This window comes from Mya arenaria, chromosome 5 (assembly GCF_026914265.1).
Source record: "Mya arenaria isolate MELC-2E11 chromosome 5, ASM2691426v1".
Classification (NCBI taxonomy): Eukaryota; Metazoa; Mollusca; class Bivalvia; order Myida; family Myidae; genus Mya; species Mya arenaria.
In genome coordinates, this window is record NC_069126.1 from 61,371,445 (window position 1) to 61,395,691 (window position 24,247).

Genomic DNA, 24,247 nt, shown 5'->3' on the forward strand with positions numbered 1-24,247 from the left:
AGTACATAAGTTTCATCAAACACTTCGACAAACCTGTTTCCAAAATGATGTTTTGACAGTGCTCCGTTAGACGGCCGTATTGTGAAAAGGTTTGTCGAAGTGTTTTAAGAAACTAAACTATTAATCAAATTCTGGTGAAAGAACGAAGGTGGGGCTCCGTAAGCGGCGTAGACTGCGCTATGTTGCATTTTAAATGGTGAAGAAATAGTGAAGATATCTTTGTTTAAAGTCTTTTTTTCTAATCAAAATATTGCCTTCCGGCGTAGCATTTATGACGCAAACTATCACGTGGTATACACACACTGTATATCAATGTCACACAGGACCCCCATTCAACGTCGATTATAATTTTTTAAATTATATTTTAGTGATGGTTCGATTATCTGTCGCATCTATAAAAACTACTAAATGGGGGTCCCGTGTGACATTACTATACACTGGTGCACGTTAAAAAAACTGGGTAGCTCTAAACAGGGCTGCATTTTGTTCGTGCACTATGCTCCAAAAACCTAAAATGTTTAGCAATCTTAACGGGGCACTCGCCGAATAGGCACGGCCAGAGTGCGAGTATAAATTAGTTGCTAGTATCAAGCACATTCTTTTGAGTTCGTACAGTCAACACAATGTGCGGTTTTTAAAACAATCGGTGAAACTATTTTTATAAAATCAATGGCCTCATAAAATGGGGTCCAATCAAAGAAATCATAACCCTTTAATTTTGTAGGTAGAGATAGACAAATAAGAAAATCAATATTGAATAAACACCATGAAAACAATCTTCGCAAATACATATTGATTTTGTTGGAGAATAAAGTCAATATGATCAGTTTGGGATAATCGGGTGTGGATATTTAACATTCAGACATGTATATACCAGTATAGATCCACGTGTTTACCTGTGTGTTTACATTCGTACCAAAGGAACCTTGTTTCAGGTTTAAATTTCATTGAAAAATAGGACTAAATACAGGTAAATTATTCACGTTTAATTCATATTTGCTTTATTTATTCAAAACATGTTATTGGGTATAAAATGCTGTATATTTAGACAATTTTGTACAGATTCTCTCTGAATGGTTGTGCTATTTTATTTACAAATTAAACAAACTTGGTGTATTTCGATTGAAATATCTGACAAATGTGTTTTATCAAACAGCTAAATACTCTATGAAATAGAAACTATGATGATAACGGGAGTGGATATTTCAATAACAAATAACAAATATACTGAAGCAGAGAAGTTACGAATCAATGTATTAAAACACACGTAAAAGTAAAAACACATTCAATACATTTGTATTTGTTCATTGTGGGCATCTCCTAGTTACAATGATAAACATAAGATAGAATACATGTACAACAAAGATTCTTGTGAAATTAATTTTCTATTCTTTGATTAGGTCACGCCAATTTATTTGTTTGCCCTCGAAACATTTTAGTCGAGCGATCGAAATAAACATAAAGATATGATAAAAGAAAGAGCGGCCGAAGGCGAAATTATATTTTGCCTTTAAATGATAACCATGAAAAACGCATTATATGAATTATGCATGATGCACCTTTGTAAGTGCAAGTGTAAGGAAATACACCACGAACTATTCACTTTATACACGTCATGATTAAGTCTTCTTTAAGTTGTCACACACATAATATGGTATGCCTTATGTAGCATAGCTTAACATGAAAGCGTTGTTTAGCATTTTCTTTTCGTTTTTTTAATACTTACAAACAGGAACTGTAAATCCTGAGAATGAGACATTAAATTTAGTGTGATCTTACATAAAGTTGATATTCTAATGCACCAGTCAATTGTTACCAAAGCCCCCCGTTCCGGAAGTATACCTGGGATAGCACCCCCTCCCCCAAGTCCGGGGGTATACCGGGGATAGCGGGGGAAATAGACCTTCCAGGTCTCCCCGCAGTGCCGAGTGACTGCGGTGGTTTTGTTTTCGTTCCGAAAATAGCGGGAAATGAGCCTAAGCTAGGATGCGCCTAGGTGCGGGGGCTTTTGGGATTTATTCCAGCAGTTTGTCCCCGCAGGGCGGAGATTTTACCGCGGGTTTGCTGGACCGAAAGTCAAAGTACACACTATTTCACGGACCTGAGGGGTGGGTGGGGGAGGGGGCTACACTTGACTAATGCATTGACCTTCAACACTTTTATATCATATCAATGCATCGTCTCAATGTTATAAACTATCCTTTCTTTCAGATTGCAGGGTTAAAACAGGCTTACAACAGACACCGGATAGGCCATGGCGAGGGTTAAGGGCGTAAGTTGACTGCTTTTCTTTTGCATAGCACCATAGTTCCTTGCATATTTGAAAGTCTGAAACGATATTAAATTATGACCTGTCCTGTGTCCATACGAATAAAAGCAGACCCATAAGGTTAACCAATCAGGAGTTTGCGTCTATAAGTGAACTCCCAAGAAGTATATCGGAACGGTACCAATGAGGAGGGGGCTGCTAAACCGAGCTATATCCATCGTTTAGGCGCGACAATCATGATTATGTGGGTTTTTTTACAATTATGATCACAGACAATAAAAATCAAATCCAAAAAATATTCACCGATAAGTGCCTGTAATTACCTACGGATAGGTAATGTAAATTGATGATTCTTCATACAATAAGCAAGTTCCATAACAGGATATCGGATGTGGACATTTTGACTGTTTGTAGGAGATAAAGTAAGGCAGGGTCTTTTAGTCATTACATTTTCATTTTCTGCGTTCTTATCTATACTTATCTATTCCCCTCGGTTCCTCACAAATATTTATTTAAGATTCTTTGGCTTACTTTCCAATTCACAGTAACGTTGCATTCTTGTACATATTTTTATAAAGTAGTACTTTAATTCACACTGTTTAAAACCGCATAAGACCAAACGTCCAATTTTGTTATTCCGGCGCATTAATTTTTAACCAGGTTTTCAACGAAAACCGGGTTATTAGAATGAGGTTGTCGTTGGGCGGGCGGACGGGCGGGCGGGCGCGCGTCAAACATTGGTTTCTGTTCAATAACTTTAGTTAGCATTGACCGATATTGATGAAACTTGTTAAACATGTCATTTCAAAAAGTAGTTCGGACGATTCCTACTTTCGATATTTGTAACTAAACTTTGTATGCCTGCGGCCTACAGCCCTTAAAAATGATAGATGATAAGTAGGGTGGGATAGAGGTGACATGAGTGAATAGGTGTTTATATCCTGGCCACGACTTACTTACTCGTGCCCACGACATAGGCAAATCTTAGTCGATATAGTTATATCTTGATTCTTACTCTCTTATATCCTGGCCACGACTAACTTACTCGTGCCCACGACATAGGCAAATCTTAGTCGATATAGTTATATCTTGATTCTTACTCTCTTATATCCTGGCCACGACTTACTTACTCGTGCCCACGACATAGGCAAATCTTAGTCGATATAGTTATATCTTGATTCTTACTCTCTTATATCCTGGCCACGACTTACTTACTCGTGCCCACGACATAGGCAAATCTTAGTCGATATAGTTATATCTTGATTCTTACTCTCTTATATCCTGGCCACGACTTACTTACTCGTGCCCACGACATAGGCAAATCTTAGTCGATATAGTTATATCTTGATTCTTACTCTCTTATATCCTGGCCACGACTAACTTACTCGTGCCCACGACATAGGCAAATCTTAGTCGATATAGTTATATCTTGATTCTTTCTCTCATATATCCTGGCCACGACTTACTTACTCGTGCCCACGACATAGGCAAATCTTAGTCGATATAGTTATATCTTGATTCTTACTCTCATATATCCTGGCCACGACTTACTTACTCGTGCCCACGACATAGGCAAATCTTAGTCGATATAGTTATATCTTGATTCTTACTCTCTTATATCCTGGCCACGACTTACTTACTCGTGCCCACGACATAGGCAAATCTTAGTCGATATAGTTATATCTTGATTCTTACTCTCTTATATCCTGGCCACGACTTACTTACTCGTGCCCACGACATAGGCAAATCTTAGTCGATATAGTTATATCTTGATTCTTACTCTCATATATCCTGGCCACGACTTACTTACTCGTGCCCACGACATAGGCAAATCTTAGTCGATATAGTTATATCTTGATTCTTACTGTCTTATATCCTGGCCACGACTTACTTACTCATGCCCACGACATAGGCAAATCTTAGTCGATATAGTTATATCTTGATTCTTACTCTCTTATATCCTGGCCACGACTTACTTACTCGTGCCCACGACATAGGCAAATCTTAGTCGATATAGTTATATCTTGATTCTTACTCTCTTATATCCTGGCCACGACTTACTTACTCGTGCCCACGACATAGGCAAATCTTAGTCGATATAGTTATATCTTGATTCTTACTCTCTTATATCCTGGCCACGACTTACTTACTCGTGCCCACGACATAGGCAAATCTTAGTCGATATAGTTATATCTTGATTCTTACTCTCTTATATCCTGGCCACGACTAACTTACTCGTGCCCACGACATAGGCAAATCTTAGTCGATATAGTTATATCTTGATTCTTACTCTCTTATATCCTGGCCACGACTTACTTACTCGTGCCCACGACATAGGCAAATCTTAGTCGATATAGTTATATCTTGATTCTTACTCTCATATATCCTGGCCACGACTTACTTACTCGTGCCCACGACATAGGCAAATCTTAGTCGATATAGTTATATCTTGATTCTTACTCTCATATATCCTGGCCACGACTTACTTACTCGTGCCCACGACATAGGCAAATCTTAGTCGATATAGTTATATCTTGATTCTTACTCTCTTATATCCTGGCCACGACTTACTTACTCGTGCCCACGACATAGGCAAATCTTAGTCGATATAGTTATATCTTGATTCTTACTCTCTTATATCCTGGCCACGACTTACTTACTCGTGCCCACGACATAGGCAAATCTTAGTCGATATAGTTATATCTTGATTCTTACTCTCATATATCCTGGCCACGACTTACTTACTCGTGCCCACGACATAGGCAAATCTTAGTCGATATACTTGATTCTTACTCTCTTATATCCTGGCCACGACTTACTTACTCATGCCCACGACATAGGCAAATCTTAGTCGATATAGTTATATCTTGATTCTTACTCTCTTAATCGATCCACGATATAACTGAGACGGAGAAAAGAGATAGTAAGTCGTGGCCAAACCATAATAAGTCGTGGCCACGTATTAAAAACAAATTACACATGCAAACTCTACGCCACTGTATGTGCATTCCTTACCGAAATAAATCTATCGATCTATCTTTATAACATATTTGTAAGCTATTTTCACATTCTTATCATTGAGGGTGTGTGTATGTGACACTTTATATATTTAAAACGACTAAACTGACAACTAGTCTAGTTTCCTATCACCTCTCCCCCCCATTTAATTTGTCGTCTGCTTCGTCGTTAAATATCATTTACCGTTGAAATATGTAATAGTTAGATGACATAAAGTAAATTCTTAATGAATAAGAATGGGCGGAGTGAGCGTTGCGTACGAGCCCTTCTTAATCATTTAGAATTTACTTCAGGTCATCTAAATGACTTAGAATACAATCATATTAGTTGATACATTGACAACACAAAATCTGACACGGGAGTGTGTATCGGATGAGTGACAGTGGGGGTACCATTAAATATCCATGAAAGTTGAAATTCTTAATGATTAAGTCTAGCACTTAATGATCTGCATTTTCATTGGCTTAAAATGTAGGTTGTATTCTAAGTCTTGTACTTCAGATAAATATTCCAATAAATATTTGAATCCAAGTAAATTACGTTGAACTTTAACTTCACAACTTAATACTGAGGAAAAGAAAAAACAAAAAATTACTGACTACAAAATGATTTGTTTTTTTGCAGGTCCGAGTAAAGTTTAGCACTATTGTTTGGTAAGTAAAGAGTTACATCTTTCGTTTAAATCTTGTTTGTATTGTAAACATAAATCTACAGGCAGGCGGGTAGGCGTACATACCGACAGATAGACATACATACAGACGAACTGGCAGACGTATATACAGAGGGACTGATGGACTTAAAGGCAAGTAAAGGTACGATATGGGTTATAGTTTTGTAACTCAGACAGGTAGGCGAACATACAAACAGGTAGACACAGATGCAGGCAGGTAAACGTACAGACGGACATACAGACGGACAGACAGACGGAGGGTTCACATATAGGCGGACAGGTAAACGCATAGGCGTAAGGTGCATCTACAGACTATAGAAAGACGGACAGACAGACGACAGACGTGCTGACAGACAGATAACTGAAAGACTGGCAGACAGCTAACATAGGGCTGACCGACAGAGAAAAACGGTCAGACGGACAGTTAGACAGACAGAGGGACATATTAAACGGACATACAGACAGAAAGACGGGCAGACAAGACATAAAAAAGCGGACCGACAGGCCGATATCAGAAATACTGACACACAGACAGAAAGAAACGGGCTGACAGACATAGGGCTGACAGACAGCTAACAAAAGGCTGACAGACAGAGAAAAACGGTCAGACGGACAGAAAAACAGACAGAGGGACATAATAAACGGACAGACAGACAGAAAGACTGGCAGACAGACAAATAACAGAAAGACTGACCGACAGACAGATGGAAACGTGCTGACAGACATAGGGCAAACATAGGGCTGACAGACAGAAAGAAACGGGCTGACAGACAACAAAGATAGGGCTGACAGACAACAAAGATAGGGCTGACAGACAGCAAACATAGGGCTGACAGACAGAAAGAAACGGGTTGACAGACAACAAAGATAGGGCTGACAGACAGCAAAAATAGGGCTGACATACATAAATATACGGTCTGACCGATAGAAAAAACGGGCTGACAGACAGAAAAACAGACAGACAGACAGAAAAAATGGCAGAGGGACCTATAAAACGGACAGACATACATCAAGGCGGGCAGATATATGGATAGGAAAACATCGAGACAGGTAGGTAAATGAATGGAAAGACGGAATGACGAATAGGCAGAAAGAAAGGCGGGCAGACAGATGGAATTGAAAACGTAGAGGCAGCCGTGTAAATGTACAAACAGAAAGGAAGTCGGACAGACAGACGGGTGTAAACCTGAGGCAGTCAGATAAACGTTCAGACAAAGAAAAAGATGGGAAAACATACAGATAGGAACAAACAGACGAATATCATTACATGTCCTGACAGAAAAGACGGACAGAAAAATGGACTGCTTGAGGCATACATTTTGTAAACATAGTGACAGACAAATAGGCGTGCAGAAAGACGGAGGTAGAGAAAGGCTGGTAAACATACAGACGAACGGACGTATATGTTCACATTTAGGAAGACAAGTAAACATCATACAGACAGACATGAAGACGGACAGAAAGACGGACAGGAAGACGTAGATGCAGACAGGTGAATGTTCATACGGACATAAAGGCGGACAAACAGGCAGGTGGACATACAGGTAGACGTAGATGCAAACACGTAAACATACATACGGACATAAAGGCTGGCAAACAGGCAGGTGAACATACAGGTAGACGTAGATGCAAACACGTAAACGTACATACGGACATAAAGGCGGCAAGTGGACGGATAGGTAGACGTTGAATCAGACACATAGACACTTGGATAAACAGGCAGAACAACTTAAACATATACGCAAAGGAATAAAAGATAGTTTGGCGGACAGGAACACTGCTGGTAGAAAGGTAGATGAACAGACACACAGTCATATAGCCTGACAGAAAGGTAGACACACGGTTATAAATGCAGACACGATCACACTCAGAAAGATACATGGACAGGCTGACAGGAAAGTGTTGAGACAAACAGACAGACAAACAGACAGTCAGTTGCCTAAGGATCGTAAATCCAGAAATATGAATGATACTGCTGTTTACAACTAGACTTAACAAAATATGCTCATCAATGAGTTAAACAACGCAATATCGCCAATTCCTTTTTGCACTGCTTCAATGGCGGCTTCGGGAAATAAGTTCCAATTTTCAAGAGTTTTGTTTGTAATCGGGCGGTTCTTGTGAGCGTAATCTAAGATATTAATGACCGTTTGAAGTTAAACAAATGCAAATTGTACATGTATGGATATTTTATGAGCTTTTCAGTATTAAGTTCTACATGGTACACGGCAGTCGGTGTTTTTTATGTATTAATTCGATTGACAGGTTTAATACGTGCTGCACTTGAATCGAAATCTAAATGATGACTTTTGGCAGAGCATACAACACGATTATTTAATGTTTCAAAATCTTGTAAATCTAAGTTCATTTGAACACTAGAGTACTTGCTAATAATGCTCTTCTTACCTGTTTCAGGTGCATGTTTCTGGTGTTGTTCATCTACACTGTCATCTCATTCACTACCAACCCAGACCATCGTGCCGGGCCTCCCAACAATGGGCTCTACTTTCCGCACAAGCCCAAAAAGGTGACAGCTGAGCCAGTCCCGCTCAACGTTATAGAAGATGTTGATAAGGAGATTAGACATGTTGCGTTTCTTAAGGTTCACAAAACTGCTAGTTCTACAGCACAGAATGTTTTTCTCCGATTTGGTGATGCTAGAAATCTCACTTTTGTGCTCGCTCATACAAAAGGTGAATCAGGCTGGTTGAATGTAATTAGTTATACAAACACATTGACGACATCAAATGTTGTTCCTCCTCCGCGTGGACGCCATTTTGACCTACTTTGCTGTCACGTGATATACAATAGGAGGAGTTTTGAGGCTATGCTACCGAAGGACACATTTTATGTCGGGATTGTTCGTGAACCAGTCTCGCGTTTTCAATCTGCCGTGAAGTACTTTAGTCCCAGATTTATCCTCAAGATTCCTGGTGAGAACCCATTGGAAACATATGCAAAGGACCCGGTTAAATATGAACCAATAGATCCAAAAACATCGTTTACTAACAACCGGATGGCACTTGAATTCGGATTTCCTATGGCTTTGTTTCCAGGGAAAAGTTTAAATGGGTCGAAATTTGAAATCAAGAAATATCTTGAGAAATTAGACAAGGAATTTAACTTTATAATTATTTCTGAAATGTTTGAAGAGTCAATGGTTATGATGAAGCGTATATTAAACTGGGGCACGAAAGACATTCTTTATGTTGACAAAAATGTTGCACAGGGGAAATTGAATACAAGAAAACTACTGCCGGGGAGTGCTAAGGATTCCTTACAAAGATTCTTATATTTAGATACCGCTCTGTATGATTTTGCTGTTAAAAGGTTTAAAAGACAAGTTGCTAGTGAAGGAGACGACTTTAATGATGAAGTTGCTAGCTTTAAGACAATACAAGCATCTGTTAGACAATTTTGCTCCAAAAATAATCCAGTGGCATTAACAGTTAAAGAAACCAAGTGGAACAGTGACTTTACAGTAGCTAAGACAGACTGTAAATTATTCTTTAAACACGAAAAAGACTTGATACAAAAGCAAAGACTTAGAATGTATGGTACCTTAGATAATTAGTAATTGGAATAAAAAGAAATGATTCTACTTTTTTGTGTATGTATAACTGTATTTATATTGCCCATGCGAGTTGAGTTTATATTTGTTGTTAAATATTGGATTTTTGAAAATATTTGAATATGCATTTGACAAAAAAGAGGATTTAATTATTGAAATAGTAAACTATTTGAAACCGAAATGCTTTTTTGTGTCTAAAATATTGTTTGACGGGAAGATGTGCTTCTCCCTGTCTTGGTAGCGACGACTTTCGGTAGTCAGTACTAATACACAGAACAACCTGATATAGGTATTCCATTACTTAAACTTATGATGATGATGAAGGCACCGGGTGCGTAATATGATCAGCCGTGCACAAGAAAGACAATTTTTACTCATAGTTGGTATAGTCGTCGAGTTGTTTCCCTTACATCAGTAGTGCATGTTTCCGCAGCAAATGGATTGGCTGAAATGTGTAATGTATTTGTATTATGCGACACTTTATGTTACAAATTGAGGGAAACAAGAATGTTTGTTTTGTTGTCTTCAACTTTATAATAAAACGCCTTTTTTCCAAATTTAATTTGCAACACTACAGAAAGAAGCTTAGTATTCGCAAGTTTAAACATTAACCTCCCTTAATGGCACAGAGTCAACTCCAAAGACATAGAACACAAGAACAATCATCAACCAGAAACATGGACTTACTGCAAGAACTTCTACGAACAATACAGTACATACATTCAAAATAAAAACACTAGGGGTGTTCATCATAACCTTGGTTAGAACCCTTATACCCAGAGTACCGCGTCATCTGGTGGTCAGTATCACCTCGGGCTTTCATTGATGTTGGACATCGCCACATGTATGTCAAACTTGGGCTTTTCATCAAATCGCTGTGGCGCGTTCCTTCACCGTATGACCTGCCATGTCGGAGAACTCGTACTACAAGGGTTCCAACCAGCCAATGCATATACCAATTTACCGGAAAGAAACCGCAGAAATGGTTTTTCGGTATAGTAATCTTCGACACTTGTATGGGGAGATCACTGCTTATGAGATTTCTAAAATATTTGCTTAAAGAATCAGATTTGTTTACCTTACTGTCGGATATCAATAACACAAAACAGTCCCTTTAGGTTACACACCACCATTGTCATTTCCTCTATAATTCAATGTGAAATGATTATTTTTAGACAACATTTAAAGGCATTTCGAGCGAATGCAGACTTTGATAAACATATATGTTCTTAAAGTACAAGCTTTAAATTACCTTTTAAGCCAATAAAAAAGGGGGGTCAAGTTATTCCTAAGAAAAATCTCTCCACTTGAAAAACAAACTCTAAAAATTGCACAGTCCGCAATGACAGTTCTTCCAAAATGACCTTTCAACTATAGGGCAGCAGTTTATGCTTAAATCTCTATTCTAAATGATAAATCAAGAAATAATGGATACTCAAGGTATAAAAAATTCAGGAATAATGATATTTTTGATTTACAGTGTATTGAGCATGTGAAAACATGTCTATCAGTCATAAAAACATTTTTTTTTATTGAGAATTTTCTACACAACGGAAGTACATATGACACAATGGTGACGTCATACCTTTACTTATGCACCATTCAATTGTGACCACGACCCCCAGGTCCGGGGTTATATCGGGGGTAGCCCGGGAAATGGACCGTGTTTTTACCTTTCAGGTGGCCCCGCAGTGCCGAGTGAATGCGGTGGTTTTGTTATCGCGCCAAAAATAGCGGGGACTTAAGATGTCCCCAGGGTGAGGGGAAGATGGCGGGGATTTTATCAGGCGTTTTACCTGTTATTGGCTGGACCGAAAGTAAAAGTACCCGCTATTCCCCGGACCTGGGGGGGGGGGGGCGTGATCACAAATGACTGGTGCATTAGTATCACAGTAGTATCGTGCAGCGAAACCACGTTGCGAATTTCTGCTAGTCCCTCGATATTCTAAGCAGTATGGCCACAAAAGGGGAGATTTTAATAATTACGCGCGGCCTTCTGTCCTCGTATCGAAGTTTAGAAGGGCGTATACCAGACCGGTAGAAAGGTCGAAGTGATGAATCTCCTTAGAGATCTGTTCTGACTGCCAAAGAATGAGACACGCACTGTATACAGGCACCGTATATAGCCGGCATGCAGCCTTCTGTGTTGCACATTGTTTGATGAAAGCCAATCTGAGCGATATCCAGAAAATCCTTCTCCATTGTTTAACGGGATCCTGATGAGCGTCGAGCTCTTCAAGCTCTGATTTGAACTATTTTACTTTGTAATCAGTGGACGAGCTTCCATGTGGGTTTGTGATCAAGAATTAATGGTCCGGAGGATACTCGATGGCCGGTTACTTATCGATACAGATAACCCCTACCATACCCAAAATCCAGACTCTAAAGGAACACTCGAGCCTTCATCTAAGTTGTTAAGCAGGAAGTTGCCAGAATTCAAGGTGTCCCGGTAGTCAGGATCTTCGAGTTGACCTGCAGAAATGTACGGCATCTTTCCTTGTTATAGTAGATTGGCATGACCGAGATTGAAGCCCTGGACTGATCATTATGGATGAATGCCCGTGCCGTAGATGTGTGTACATAATATATTGGTGTTCGCTTAATTCGTGGAAGGGGCATAACTGTTAAAGAACGAATGAGCAGTTCAGCTTGTGTTACTTAATCTCAAATACGCGAATTTTTTGCATCTAAAAAACTACGTGTTTTTTCCGTATCGCCATACAGTTGATTCTGTTGACAAAAGGACCTACAGAAGTCATGACAACGGCATGTTTCTTACTGGGCCATGAAGATAGTCCAATACAATTCTTAGTATCATACGGATTTGAGCTACCCCGTTCACATCTCCTTTAGATTCGCGTACAGACTGACACTCTTGGTACCGATGGATTATCATGCAATTTGTTTTGATGCTCCATGTTTGATGCTATGCAAGTTTGAGTATTAAGCTTAGAGTTTACTAATTGAGAGTTTAATTGAGATGAAGACTGCAATTTCCTGCCAAACATGCATTCAATCAAACAAACACACAAGGCTTTCGATTTAACGTCTTTGTACGATGAGCTACGAAAATGCAGTATTGGAAATAACTCGCTCCGACGAAACCCGGGACAACAAAAATTACCGTCGGACAAGTGAAAACTATACCTCGTCCGCCCTAAGATTGCCACACCTGAAGCTTAACGTGCGATGGTTCCACTGACCACCGAAGCTGCTTCAAGATAGCCATGTAATATCCACTTAAGAGCGACCCCGGTCGGATCACTATATAATATGTTTAGTCTGATGATGTTGCAGGCTCTGGCTGTAAGTTCCACCGGAATGTCCGCCCCCAAACCCCCACCCCTGTGGCCATAGACCACACCCATCAGCCTTGGCTCAATTAACATTGTGTTTTTTTTTGTTCAGCTTGAGTGCACATGCAGACGACAATACTTTATTTCCAGATGAAATATTGTTCCGCTGATTGACCTTGGATACCTTTCTCACAGACCCCAACATTATAATATATTATACTTCTTAACGTGTAGCGCTACCTTGTTGAATGTTAACACGAACAATATGAAATTACAGTATTTCCTAAAACTGTTATTATGTTAGATTCTTATTGGCAATTAAAATCGCCATGACGCCTGTGTTCACTCCTTTACAGTTATTCATATCTTAAAACGTTGCTCTGCTGTTTTTACAAAGAGCTTGCCGGATTTTTTTTTCAACTGTTTCGAATTTCCATGATATTTTTGAGTTGTTGTAGGTTGTGTTTTTAAACGAGCTCTATAACTGTACAGTAACTGTACATAATGACATGGAAAAAAGACTGCGTGCCGCAGACTGTTCTTTCTCTAACTTAATGGACGGTTTCGGCATTTCAACCTTACTTAAGCCTAGTAATTTATAATTGCCTATTAGCAATTTCAATGGCTTAACATGTAGGTTGTATTCTAAATAAAGATTAATGGTGTTTAGAATATAACCTACATTTTCAGCCAATGAAAACTCAGATAGGCAATCATGTGTTTAAACGTCCGCCCATTGCGACTCATCTGATACACAATCCCTTCCATCATCATTATTTCTGATTATAGCATACACGTGCATGGTTAACAACACAAACTTATAAAATTTGTTAAGAGGCAAAATTTCGTCAAAAACGAAACTAAAATATTGGCAAGTGAAACCCTTTAACCAACGAAAGGAGAACATTGCGCAAGAAATTCCTGAATTGCCTGTCGACAATGAGCTCTATCAGTTTGTGCAGGTTGCTATAAGATCAGAATCTGTATTCGCAAAGTGTATATCTAACACAACACATTCACAAATATATTTTTTTTATTTGTGGAGCTTTTAACATTCCACGATTTTTTTGTATTCCCAATGAAATATTCTTTAGAAATAAAACCAATATATCATATTCACTGTTTACCTTCAATCTGTATTTCTTGGCACCACAACGTAAGATGCGTTCGAGAATTTTCAACGTATAACAAACAATTGTGGTTTCAGTGTTTACCAGGCGTGATTCACTACGTGGACTACACAACAGTTTAACATTTGCAGATTTTCCGACTTTTAATCTCATAAGCTGTATGAATGTCATTTGCGAGACGAGATTTAAAAAACATGCTGCCATGGTTGAATGATAAGGTTTTTTAAAAGTTAAAACGCACCGTACAGTCGAACCCTGTTGGGTCGAATTTTCCGAGGCTCGAGGTATTAACGCAGGTCCCTGAAAGTTCGAGCCAACGGGGTTCGACTTTACGTTTTAAAGCTGCACTCTCACATATTTACCGTTTTTACAAACAGTTTTATTTTTTGCCTTGGAATGAGCAAATATGTGCGTAAATATCTGCAAACCAGTGATAAAAGACTGCTGACAAAAGATCAGATCGGAGATTTTCATATTTACGTTCGAAACGTTTCTAACGGTTTAAGAAAAATGCGTAAAACATCAATTTTTGATCTTAAATATACACAAAACTTGTCAGCAGTCTTATATGACTGGTTTACATGCATTTTCGAATACATTGTCTCGTTCCAAGACATAAAAATAGAAACGTTGTCTGTGAAAGTACAGCTTTAAAGGGACTCGATAATGTTATTGTAAAATCATTTTTTTTTGACAAAATTAAGTGTTGCAAATCGTTAGGAGTGTTGAAAGGTTCCAGCTTTTTGTGTCTTATTTTCAGCAAATGTTGTTATATGCACATATATCGGCTTTGAAGACCACCATGTTCTTAAACGTTAATAAGGCTAATGGTCACTTATCAACGGCTTTGTTGTTGCGTGATTGGTTGTTTGACATTATCACGTGATGTTATCAATGTATTGTTAAAATGTCAAAACATCCCCCTTCTTTTATAAGATCTGGTGGCCTAGTGGTGAAGGCGTCGGTTATCATATTGTTCTTCAGTTAAGCGACGTGGCTTCGAACCATACCGAAACCGAAATACTTTCTTATATTATAATCGTATTTTTTCTTCAATTTCGATATCATAGAGTAAAATAATGATAAAATGAGTGTTTTCAGATGCAAATTCCTGAATCTGAGTATCAAGTATCGAAATCCTAGGGTCCGCCAATTATACTTCGAGCCTCGAGTATATTGAGCCAAGCGGGAATGCTCACAAAGCGTAATAAGAATCGGTCCTATACATCAAGTTCGAGCCAACGAGCTCGAGGAAATCGAGCCAAGCGATACAGAGCCAACGAGTTTCGACTGTATATCATTGTTTGATGTTGTTGCACTAATCCATCAGAGTGCAATGTCGAAATAAACAATGACGTTATAATCCCATGTGGGTCTTGGGGGTTATACAATATGAATTTCAAGGCAAAGCGAATATAAACAGCTTATATATCACAATCGTTGACACGTTTGTAAGAGATCTCCTAAGATATGCTGGGTAATGCAAATGCAATGGACAATAGGTCGATCTGACTGAAATTGGTAGCATCTTTGACTTGTCAAGCTCGGAAATCACATCTTAATCGTTCCTGCCAACCGACAATCAACGGCAATAAATGTGTGTAACCTGACCCGCAACATCTTCCTTATAAAGTTTTAATTGAGTGGGACAGCAGTTATGGAGTCGGTTTAATTTCATTTGATAATGGGTAACATCAAGCGCTTCTGTGTAATTAAACCTCCGCATCGCGCTGTGAACCGGACTACTTTTATACGCGGGCTGTCAGGGTAATTTGTTCGAGCATATTTGTGTGGTTGGAAACGGAATAACCGGAGGGTACTTCAACTGACAGATGATCAGCTTCAACTTGTAAATGTTTGGAAGACTCAAACAATCTAATAATATAGGGTCTTGCAAAGAGGACTATTTTTATATCAACATAACGTTGATTTAAGGTTGCAATTAATGCATAGTTCGGTCTTACCCAACCGCCTCACAGTAATACCCGAGATTTAAAAGATTTTTAGCATCTCCGGTGGTTAGATTCTTTTTTTCATTTACATTACGAAATTAATGAAGCACAAGGTAGGTGTAAGATAAAAATATATAATTTGAATGCATTATTATGTTTGACTCATTTGCCATTAAATTATCAAAAAGACATGATTTGTGTACAGTTCAAAACACATAAGCGACGTTGCCACAAATTTCTCAGTTAAAAACACACCAAAAAATCTTAAGCATTTCTTTTTATCTTTGCACAAATCGTATGTTAGTTTGAATAATTTTATCATAGCAGTTTAATGAGGTATATATAATAATGCATGAACATTAAAAAAAAGAATATATCAACAATATATTGTGCCCCTTTAAGGCTTTTGGAAGTAAAACAATAACAACAACAACAACAACAACAACAACAACAACAACAGCAATAGCCTACCAATCTACCCGACCATCTCTCAAAATGGGAGTTGGACAAGGCCAAATTAAGCATACTTAATTGCGGCTTTAAACATTATGTTTAAAATGATGTAAAACGGGAATACTGGACGAAAGATAATGATTACATTAAAGCTTTAGTTCTCAAAGGAAAATAAAACACGGCTTTTGAGCAATTGCATATGAAAATTTTGGTATTATTTTTATCCTTAAATTGACGCTTTCCCAGTTTTATAACTCAGGTAGTCTAATAAAACAGATAGTAATGGCTTCGTCAATGATTAGCATTAATATTTAAGACCCTGCGGTTTTGAATTCGGGTACGTATTTAGCAAAAACGATCAGCTGAAATGTGGATCAATGAGTCAGATAAGAGATCTTTATCAATGTAAATAAGAAATGATTGATCAACATAGGCTAGCGTGTTTCGTCACACTTGTGAGTGGGTTAAATTAAGCATGACCTATGATGAAGAGAGACTTCTTTCATCTTCTAAATAATCCAGTATTTAATAATATTTAATATATTTTCGTTCTGAATATGCGAACAGGAATCTACATTCAAGTTCACGGCTGGCATTCAATACTGGTCTTTCGTGGATCTAAGAACGATGTAGCTAATCGGATTACTGGTAAACCATAACCGACCAAAAGAATGAATGAAGTAAATGATGTATGACCATAAGATTTACTTAAGTTGAATATTGAATACCACATCTGAGGTAGATGCTGCTGGGATTATTATACCATTTTATCGTTTCTGAATGCTATAATGATAGATAGCTCAAAAATCGTGGCCAAAAAAAAGAACAAGTCAATACCAACCTTCGCTTAAGACAACACACTCCAACCACACAATTAATAGTTATTGCACCACAACCACAGCTGTTAAAGTCAAACACACAGTTAATTTCAATCGAAATAGTAGTGGGGGAGACATCATTTGTACTATGTTGTTCTAAGGAAAACCTTCAATAATTAGCTTGCGCATGTGAGTTGCGTTGATGGTCGCCAGGCCGGACCAGTGGGATTTCTCCGGGTTCTCAGGTTTCCTCCACAGCACAAGATCATACTCCCGCCAACGAGACTGCCTTAATATTAAGGTAAAAAATTCCTTCACAATCGTTGTATCACAAATACAGTTTAAACTCATTAGCTTCCATATAAGTGAATGGCGTTGTTAAAACCTATTGGTCCGATACTGATTGCACTGTAAAAGCTCTGCTCACTTGTTACCTATCTTATAGAAGAGTTAATGGATTAACAACAACACGCTCCAGTATAGTACAATGATTGTTCCGGCATCGGTACAAATACACGTTCAATGGGGGGTAAACCGTTTGTCGGGTGCCAAAGCTTATATTGATAATCATATAATGAAACGTTGAAGGCCATATCGCTAACCATCGCAGTGGGAAGAAAAAACAGTGATGCTCCCAAGGCTTGGCCTTAAAGATAAACAATTCAGTGACCGTCCCGATGTTTTAACCTCAAAGATGGACAGGTTTTAGTGGACTGTGATGCGGTTTGTTCATGTTTGTTGCATTGTGCGTGTGTGCGTGCGTGCGTGCGCGTGTTCATGTGTATGTGTGTGTGCGTGTGTATGTGTGTGTGCGTGCGTGCGTACATGCGTGCGTGCGTGCGTGCTTGTGTGTGTGGGGGGGGGGGGTGCATGCGTGAGTGCTTGCGTGCGTGTGTGTGCATGTGCGTACACATGTGCGTGTGTGTGTCTTCAATCATGTGTTGTTTTTCTTGCCACATCACTGCTAACACTCGTGTCACTAACCATAAAGCTCATAGAAAGTTTTGTAGCAACTGTTATTACTATTGCATAATCAAATAAATAGCACCAAAATGACATGGCTCTGTGACAAAGACGTTAAAGAGAAACAACAAAACAACATTTCCTCACATTTATGTCGAAATGCCAAAACATATTTCAATATTATGGTACAGCAATATAATGTTTGCTAAATGGTGTTTTGGTTGATGCAGCTTATTCATACTTGGAGGAAAGGTGACGGCAACAAAAACCAAGCTGGAAATTATTTTGTGTATCTAATACGCGTGTCACGCATTTCAGCTTCATTTAAGTCACTCATTGAAACTATCCCGTGATTAATTGTCGTAAATAAAATTTCGAATTAAAGATAAGTTTACAATAAATAGCAGCAGGATGTAGCTCAATATCTTAGCTCTGAGCTCCGACAAAGAACGGGAAGCCCAGAGGGAGATGACACACTGGGCTCACACGGGATTCACAATGCCCCCACTGTCCGTGGGCTCCCGGGCTTTGAACGCAACTGTAGAACCAATGCTTCAGCGCAGGATGATCGGGTGCACGCTACGTTACCCGCACACAAGAGAATCCATCATGGCCGAGTGGTTCCGAATACTGCCTACAGGTATGCTTGTTTCACCTATCATAATCGTTATCATTTAATCGAGTAACTCTCAAGTGGCAATTGTTGAAAAGATTTGTAACGTTAAAATGACAATTTGGATTGAAGGATCTGACACTTAACTTGACTTATCGGAGATAAAATCAGCTATGAAGGAATTCATGTTTGGAATAATTTAAATCAATTAAATGATTGGTGCGGGTAATTGATGAACTCTGAGTCTATTAGTCAACTCCAAGTGGACAATTAAGCTTCTGATGACTCGGATTATTTCAGTGGTAATGAAATATTTCAGTGGCAAAAAATGGATTTTATTTAGAAATAAAAAAGAAGATTAAAATAACAAAGTAGCTTAAAACTTGAATTCTTAAAATTAATATAGACAAGTATATAAGTTTCTTAAAACGAAATTACACCTTGCATATTTCAGGATATATGAAAACTTGGCTTGTAACACTGTTTGGTAATATGAAATCCTATTCATGTTGTTTAATGTAGTTTTATATTATCTCCTGCTCGATCTTGATTCACTTTGTCAAATTTTGTAATAGAAGCAAATTTACATTTTATGTGATACGTTAACTTGTATGAGTAAGCGAGATATTGAAGAAAAATGCAATAAACAACTGTATTCACTCAAAAAACGCAGATAATTTACGCTGTAGTTTCATTAGCACGGGTAAAATTACATTTTAATACATATTTTATTCGTCATGATGCAAACCACAAGAGGGTTATCTTACGTATAATACAGTCTTTGAAGTATCAAATCGTTCACTTTTATTTGTGATTCAAAGATTTATCGCTTGAAAAATTACACGTTCGTCGCGCGCTTTGTTTCCATTTTATTCCATATATTTAAGCAACTGCCATCTGACATTTTCGTCTGTTTGATACTATGACAGACAGATAAAGGACCCCACAAATATATAGACGATTCATTTCTCTCACAGGTGCAAGATATGTACATAGACGAAAATGCGCCTTCGTGACGTAAATTTGACGTCAGTTGTTCTACGGACGTTCCTTTTTCTACAGACGTTACCGATAGTGTTGTCATGTATATATCTCCTAAATGGGTGGAAACCCATGCCGATTTTCAACCGCACCGCTAGCGCTGATGTCGTCATTTCCGGTCACGTGATTAAAACGTACAAGGAGCAGCAATACCGCACTGATGCAATGACGTTTACCGCTACCGTCAAACTCTTTGACGTTTACAAGGGGAAGAGGTTACTCAGAAATATTCCAACATTGGACGACTCTCAGCATGTATACAACGTTACAAATTTTGGAGATAGAAAAATGTGTTACGCTGACGTCATGGAAGGGAGAAACTATATTTTATTCCTAACGACGTATAAACAACGTCTGTCAGCGAAATATGACGACATTTTTGGTGCTGCGACGAAATACACAGAATCAAACGTGGATGAAGTGAAAGCCCAAGTCGGACTTGGTAAGTTTATTTAATGATTTTCCTGATTAAATATATACCATATTACACATAGGTAAATCAATGAAATTAGTTATTGTTGAATTCATATGATTTGGTTAATATTTTGGTTATAATGTGCAGGTGATGTTTTTACTCAACACTTAACGAATTTGTTCTCATAAATTCCGATGCCAATCTATTTTTGTTTAATTATTTGGTTTAAAAAAAACAAAAACATCAAAATCTTTCTTGAATTTCAGTATATTTGTCAATTACATCGTTTGTGAATTCCCTAAATACTCGCATACTTACAACTGAACTGCTATTCTTGAAGTCGTATCAATATTTATGGCTAAATTCTCAGTTAACATATATTTTCTGAAACTTCCAGTTTTTAAGAGTGAAATTTTACAGATTAAATTTGTACTAAATTTTAAACAAAACATCAACTCAATGAGTTTTGTTACGTTTATCTTGATCAAAATCATTCAAAGCTGCTTTATCAGGGATCGCATTGATACCATAATCTCTTGTTTCTCGAAATGCTATAAAATTACAGAACTGTTTACACGATCTCTGTCATTTGTTGCCTGTAGAACATTCTCCAGAAGTTGGAAATATCTTCATTTGCTTATATAAATGTCATTAAAATAGAAATATAAGAATGTTTTGTAGGGGAAATTAGTTTTATTGGATTTGTTTTATTCATTTGCAGAACGATAAAAATATTAATAATAATATAAATAATAATAATAATAATAATAATAATAATAATAATAATAATAATAATAATAATAATAATAATAATTGCTATAATAATAATAATAATAATAATAATAATAATAATAATAATAATAATAATAATAATTATAAAAATAATTTAAGTTGATTTTGATAATGATATTTCTGTAAAAACGTGCGCACATTCCTTTAAAAATTAAAAAAAATCAATCCTTATTTTATTTCGCTATTTTGATAGATTTTACGGCATGAACCTTTTAAAAATATGGCATACCGTAATACTGAGTGATAAAGATCAGACAGCTTAACACTAAGTTAGACCATTAATTCGCCTGAATGAGTAAATAAAATACTACAAAACAGTTTCCTTTACAGATGCGACGAAATGTAGGTTCATCATTTGATAATTATCTATCAAATTGAAAGATGTTTTGTGATATCAATATTAAAAAAGATTTTTCGATTTTCAATTTAATTTCATTTAATATTGATGTTTATCAGTATAATAGATCAACATTCTTTAATATTACTTTCTGACTATCTTAAAATGAATTTTTAAATGAATTTGAATTTGCTGAACTAATATGCTTAACTAACCACAGTGGGACAATTTTGAATAACTTAAATTGACTTTAGAAATAACCATAGACTGCTTATTTTCATAAATTATGCACATACTCATTGCTAATACACAGAAGATATGAGCATAGTTAAGATAAGATGTACTTTAGTTTACCCCAGCCTTTTAAAAGGACATGGTGCTGCAGAAAAGCATTCTCGTACACCAGAGCGCTGGTGCTATGTAACTGTGTGCGTACAGCATTATAACTTCTGGTGAATGAGAATCGAGAAAAGGAACAGGGTGCTAAGAGGGAGAAGAGACACATTGTCTGTGTAGCACTGTGGATAATTTAAGAAACTGAATTTCACAGAAAATGTTCCGGATTGTGCTTAATTGAATTAATATAAGGTTAAAACTGCTATATATGTAAAGATTGTAGTTATAATAAAAAAATGAATATTTTTTTAAAATCATTACGTTTTATTAAGACGGGTGGGTCAACATGGTGTTTTCACGGTGCTATCAAAAGGACAGAGTGCATTATCCTTAACTCTATTCGTTAAAACTCCAGATGAACTTAAAACACACGTACTGAATTGTATATTTTAGTATTCCTGCCAGACTGTATAACGAAAACTATTTCCGCGTTGAAAGATCATTTGAAATACGTTTTATGAAAATGTCATGTTGTATAACATGCACGTGTTCACATTTACCGATTTCAAGAATGTTGTTATGTTGCTGTATGCTTATACTTTTACAATTTAGGGTGCCAGACACCGTGCCAAATCTTACATTGTATTCGATAATCACATTAAATACTCATAAATTATGGAATATTCGACGTATTTCAAACGTCTTCCAAGCTTAATGCGTGTCGCTGGTTGTAAAATATTACTTATCAGAAAACTCCAAAGCACGTGCAAAAAATAGCCACGTGTGTAGTTTACGTGTGAACGTGTCAAGACAATTTGCTTCCAATAAGAATGCACGTGACACAAACATGGAGCTAGGTAAGAAAAGTCATATAACCTACAAATCTTCCCGCCATATCGACCGTTAATGTCAAAAGTCATGTAAGTTCACGGATGGTTTCCGACAAGTATGAACATTCACGTCATCTGATGTAGCAGACAACAGTTCATTTGTTGGCAAAAGAATAGATTCATTGCCGAGTGAAGGTTAAAGGAGGGTATGTCATGGGGTCATGTCCTACAATCATATTTTTGGAAATACGCGTCAGATAAATGAAGTTTCCTGTGGGGTGTCCTGTGGGTTTCTTGTGGGGTTTCATGTGGGGTTTCCTGTGGAGTTTCCTGTGGGGTCTCATGTGGAGTTCCCTGTGGGGTTTCCTGTGGGGTTTCCTGTAGAGTTTCCTGTGGGGTTTCCTGTGGAGTTTTCTGTGGGGTTTCCTGTGGGGTTCCTGTGGGGTTTCCTGTGGGGTTTCCTGTGGAGTTTCCTGTGGGGTTTCCTGTGGTATTTCATGTGGGGTCTCATGTGGAGTTCCCTGTGGGGTTTCCTGTGGAGTTTCCTGTGGGGTTTCATGTGGAGTGACCTGTGGGGTTTCCTGTGGAGTTCCTGATGGGTTTCCTGTGGAGTTTCCTGTGGGGTTTCCTGTGCGGTTTCATATGGAGTTTCTGTGGGGTTTCTTGTGGGGTTTCCTGTGGAGTTCCTGATGGGTTTCCTGTGGAGTTTCCTTTGCGGTTTCATGTGGAGTTTCTGTGTGGTTTCCTGTGGGGTTTCATATTGGGCTTCCTGTGGGGTTTCATGTGGAGTTTCCTGTGGGTTTACTGTGGAGTTTCCTGTGGGGTTTCATTTGGAGTTTCCTGTGGGGTTTCCTGAAGGTTTCAGTGAGTTTCTTGTGGGTAGAATAGTTAGTCTGCAAATTCAATGTATCCGATATATACATCGGACACATCGACATAAAATAAGAGTATGCCCATTTCGACAAAATTGATGCCTATGCTGCTAAATAAACGCCTTCATTTTCATAACTATTTTAATTTCATTTAACAGTTTCCTCCAGTGATATTTTTTTATTATGCGATATAAAACTAATTTTCAAAACCATTTTATGTTGCCCATTCAAAACATTATGAGCTATTTTATTCGATCCAAAACAGAATAAATAGACACCACAAAAAAATTCTACTGCACTCTGTATTTGGTATATGCAACAATAATGTCATGATTAGGTTTCGTGGAACAGTTGAAGATGCAAAGTCTTAACCTATCTAACATGAGCGGCTTTGGTAGATGCTTTTTCTCCCAACTCAGTTAAACAAAATTCAGTAAAAAAAAATAAAAATGCCGGAACTCTTTTGTGCATATTGAAATTAAATGCTTATGGATATGTGATAATTCGTTGTTGTCATGAATATGCGCGCAAATATTCAGATTATGTTGATAGTCAAATCGGTCTTTAAATAGTTCTGAGGAGAGTGCATCATTATTTCTTGAAAGGTGCGTTAAAACTTTTTTATGGTGACATTTGAAGCGAGAAATTATTAATTACCATTCTAAATATTGCCACAAGACAAGGTTTCTATGACGCTACAGACGACAGACTTCAACAAGGGGTGTAATTACAATGTGATGACCATTAAAAAGGAGTTCCATACGGGTACTTGTTTTATCTTTGCCCGTGGGCAAGATAAGAATTTCTAGCACGGTCAAATTTTTGGATCTACTTATCTTAGGTGGGAGAAAAGGATTTCCACCATGGCGAA

The 24,247-nt window shown here is 37.7% G+C and overlaps 2 protein-coding genes across 4 annotated transcripts in view; both read left to right on the forward strand.

The window, feature by feature from the left end:
* Positions 1–860: 860 nt before the first annotated feature.
* On the forward strand, positions 861–9,701 carry LOC128235200 (galactose-3-O-sulfotransferase 3-like). The gene is made up of 4 exons (XM_052949956.1): positions 861–970; positions 2,212–2,272; positions 5,912–5,940; positions 8,373–9,701. The coding sequence occupies exons 2-4, from the start codon at positions 2,255–2,257 to the stop codon at positions 9,529–9,531; spliced, it is 1,206 nt and encodes a 401-aa protein (XP_052805916.1). The 5' UTR covers positions 861–970; positions 2,212–2,254; the 3' UTR covers positions 9,532–9,701.
* An 8,777-nt stretch (positions 9,702–18,478) lies between these two features.
* LOC128236152 (uncharacterized) overlaps positions 18,479–24,247 on the forward strand; it is a 57,116-nt gene continuing 51,347 nt past the window's right edge. The window contains exons 1-2 of one of the 3 annotated variants that reach the window (XM_052951024.1): positions 18,479–18,780; positions 19,731–20,236. In XM_052951024.1, coding sequence (XP_052806984.1) covers positions 19,756–20,236 — 481 coding nt within the window. In that variant the 5' untranslated portion in view covers positions 18,479–18,780; positions 19,731–19,755. Of the gene's footprint in view, positions 18,781–18,828; positions 19,056–19,640; positions 20,237–24,247 lie in introns of those variants that run through there. The other 2 variants (XM_052951026.1, XM_052951023.1) reach the window with 2 other exon arrangements.

Bases quoted from the DNA above. Each gene is read 5' to 3' on its own strand.
- LOC128235200 (XM_052949956.1), top strand. The intron at 5,941-8,372 runs GTAAGTAAAGAG...TACCTGTTTCAG, and splicing joins AAGTTTAGCACTATTGTTTG to GTGCATGTTTCTGGTGTTGT.